Consider the following 2,810-nt stretch of genomic DNA (forward strand, 5'->3'; position numbering starts at 1 on the left):
TAAAGAGACATCATGTGTATTTGGTCTTTCGTATGATTGATGTCCATGACTACATCTCGGTGTAACTGGGTTTTTTTTTAAAAATCCCATCGCATTTACTTTTGCACATTGTGGGCTAAAGAGATTCTTTACATTTTTGCGTACGTTGCAAACATGGTTTAAATCAGTCATGAATGTAAATATAAGTAAAAAGGGATCGTTTTTACACATTTATCTCATTTGATATGAATAGAGATTTACAATCCATACATGTATTTACATCAAGAAAAGTCTTAAAATGTTAACTTATTTATAACCAAAACATGCCGACTTGAAAGAATTTCAATGTGACGTTTAGTAAAAAAAAGTTTTGACAGAAAGGTCCATGAACCATCAACTCTCATATTCATAAGTTTGAACAGAAAAATATACTTCATTTCGATTACTCTTAATCCCTTTTATGCAAAGAAATTATAAATTATGGATCTACCCACGCCACCGAACTCATACATCAGTTATTTCGGATTCACTACATCGGCATTGTTTTCTTTTAGGTCGAGACCTAAGAATCGAAATTAATATTAAAACAATTAAAGCCAAAATAACTGTAGGAAGAAAAGCTGAAATAAATATGGCAGTCATTGATACCCAGTTACTGGACAACTGTTTATTAGGTGACGTCAGCGGTGTACTCGTTGAGTTGACTCGGTTTCTTCTTGTGTCATTTTCACATTTTAAATCACTCATTGCAGTTTCAAAGTTTATGTTTCCACCTTCAGAAAGATTGCTGCATTTTAGATCATAACCATGATTCAAATGCTCCAAGACTGAATCTTCTTCTGAATTCAATTTCAACCATTTCAAAAACCACTGCATGCTACAGTTGCATTCTATTCGGTTAAGGGAGATGTCAATGACTTTTAAAGATTTCAGATTTTTTACCATAAGTTCATCCAGCTTATTCAGCCGATTGTTTTTCAAGTTTAGAATTTCAAGAGAATCCTCTAGACCAGAAAATGTGTCTGGAAAAAGTTCATAAATATGATTGTGGTGCAATGATACGTGAGTTAGCTTCGTCTGACGGAATCCTCCTGGTATTAGCACGGACAACCCCGAATGAGCCGCGTGAAGATGCTTCAGATACGGCACCCTCTGTAGCAACTGCCAAAAATTTGAGTCTCTTAATCTTGTATGAGAAAGAATAATCTTCTTGATACTAAGTTTTACGCTGTTATCATGAGCGTTTGTAAAATCCATTTGTTGTTTTCCAGTTTCTTGATGTTGCAAATTAAGAACACTCAAAGATTTAGTCCAGATAAATGCTTTGATATCTACGGAGTGTAAAGAATTGCGACTCAGATCAAGTTTTTGTAGGTGATGGAGATGTTGAAAATTTGACGCACTGATACTTTGTAAACCATTGGAAGATAAATCTAAATGTAACAGCTTTTCCATTTTCTTAAAAATGGCTTCTTCGAGATGGTCTATGGAATTATATGAAAGATTCAGATATTGTAGCGCTATCCATTGTGTCCTCGAAAATTCTTGCAATATGCTACGTGAAGTAAGTTTGTTTCTGGAAAGATTGAGTTGCCTTATGTGGTCCGTTACTCCAGAGAAACTATGTGTTTCTATTTTGTTGAGTTCATTTTCAGAAATGTCTAAATCTTCCAGATGAGCAAGATCTCGGAACGCATGCGCAGGTATAACAGTCATCCCATTTCCGGTCCAAACTAGCTTTTGAACGTAAAAGAGATTTCTCATCGCACCGACTGGAAACGTGCTCACTTTCGGATTGTCGCAAAATTGAAATTCCGTTAATCTATTAGCGTTGCTATCAAATGTGTAGGAGGAAAAGAAAGTGGTTCCGGTATTCATAAGTGATAAATGTTTTAAGTTTGGAAGGAGGAGAAAAGATACAGAATTGTCGATGTAATGAAGAGCAAAGTTCACCAAGATAAGTATCCGCAAGGATTTGAGGCTGTGCAGGGAATGAAATGGAATAAAAGCTTTCCCGTCACCTTCCAAGTAAATGTATATTAGATCGAACTTTAAACCGGCAAATGTACGTGAATGAATGCTCTGGATTTTATTGCCTCCTAGGTCTAGTCGCTTTGTTCGCAGTCCTCGTAAATCTCCTTCGGATAATTCTGATAAATTTGAATTTCTAAAAGTTATTTCATAGAAAAGTTCGTTCGTTGTTAGAGCATGCGCAGTGTGTAAAATCTTCGAAATGTTTCTGCAATCTAGTATTCTCGATGATGGTTCTGGAGACGCAGGGTAACAGAGGCAATCCTGGATAGGACATGGACGGGCAAGACATTCCAGATGGCCAACGAAAACAAAGAAGAGCACCTATTAATTTTAAAATTTGAAATGAATATCAAAAATTCAGAAGATATTAGATATGGTAAAGATTTTTATACTGTTTATCAATAATTAACAATCTGTTGTAATCTCGTCATATACATGCTGGTTGAGGCTATGGTCATTCCTGCAATTTGCTTTTACATGCATGAATACACATGTCAGTTATGTATGTAACAGTAAAATTAAACCGCTCTTTACTCTTGTAAAAACACTATATAGCTAGTATTTAGGATCTTCTAAACAGGAAAATGATTATTTATTCAATTGAAAAGAATCTTTAGAGCATAATTTCTCTTCTTAACGTTTGATCAAGGTGGATAACCAAGCGAGATACATGTATCTTAAAAATTCTATTTTGTTTTGCTCTAGATATGGCTTAGAGCAGAACTTGTAAAATGTTTCAATCTCTAATAGTTCTCAAAGAATTTCTTTGTTTCCTAATTCTCACTTAAAAATATTTT

General features: G+C 34.7%; 1 protein-coding gene across 1 annotated transcript; it reads right to left on the minus strand.

Moving 5' to 3' along the window:
* Window positions 1-416: 416 nt before the first annotated feature.
* LOC134261442 (leucine-rich repeat-containing protein 70-like) lies at window positions 417-2,309 on the minus strand. Its single transcript, XM_062743887.1, has one exon. It carries the CDS (start codon window positions 1,855-1,857, stop codon window positions 484-486), a length of 1,374 nt encoding a protein of 457 aa, XP_062599871.1. The 5' UTR covers window positions 1,858-2,309; the 3' UTR covers window positions 417-483.
* Between the last annotated feature and the right edge of the window lie 501 nt (window positions 2,310-2,810).

This window comes from Saccostrea cucullata, unplaced genomic scaffold (assembly GCF_032062105.1).
Source record: "Saccostrea cucullata isolate Sc308-1 unplaced genomic scaffold, CSIRO_AGI_Scuc_v1 ctg356, whole genome shotgun sequence".
Classification (NCBI taxonomy): domain Eukaryota; kingdom Metazoa; phylum Mollusca; class Bivalvia; order Ostreida; family Ostreidae; genus Saccostrea; species Saccostrea cuccullata.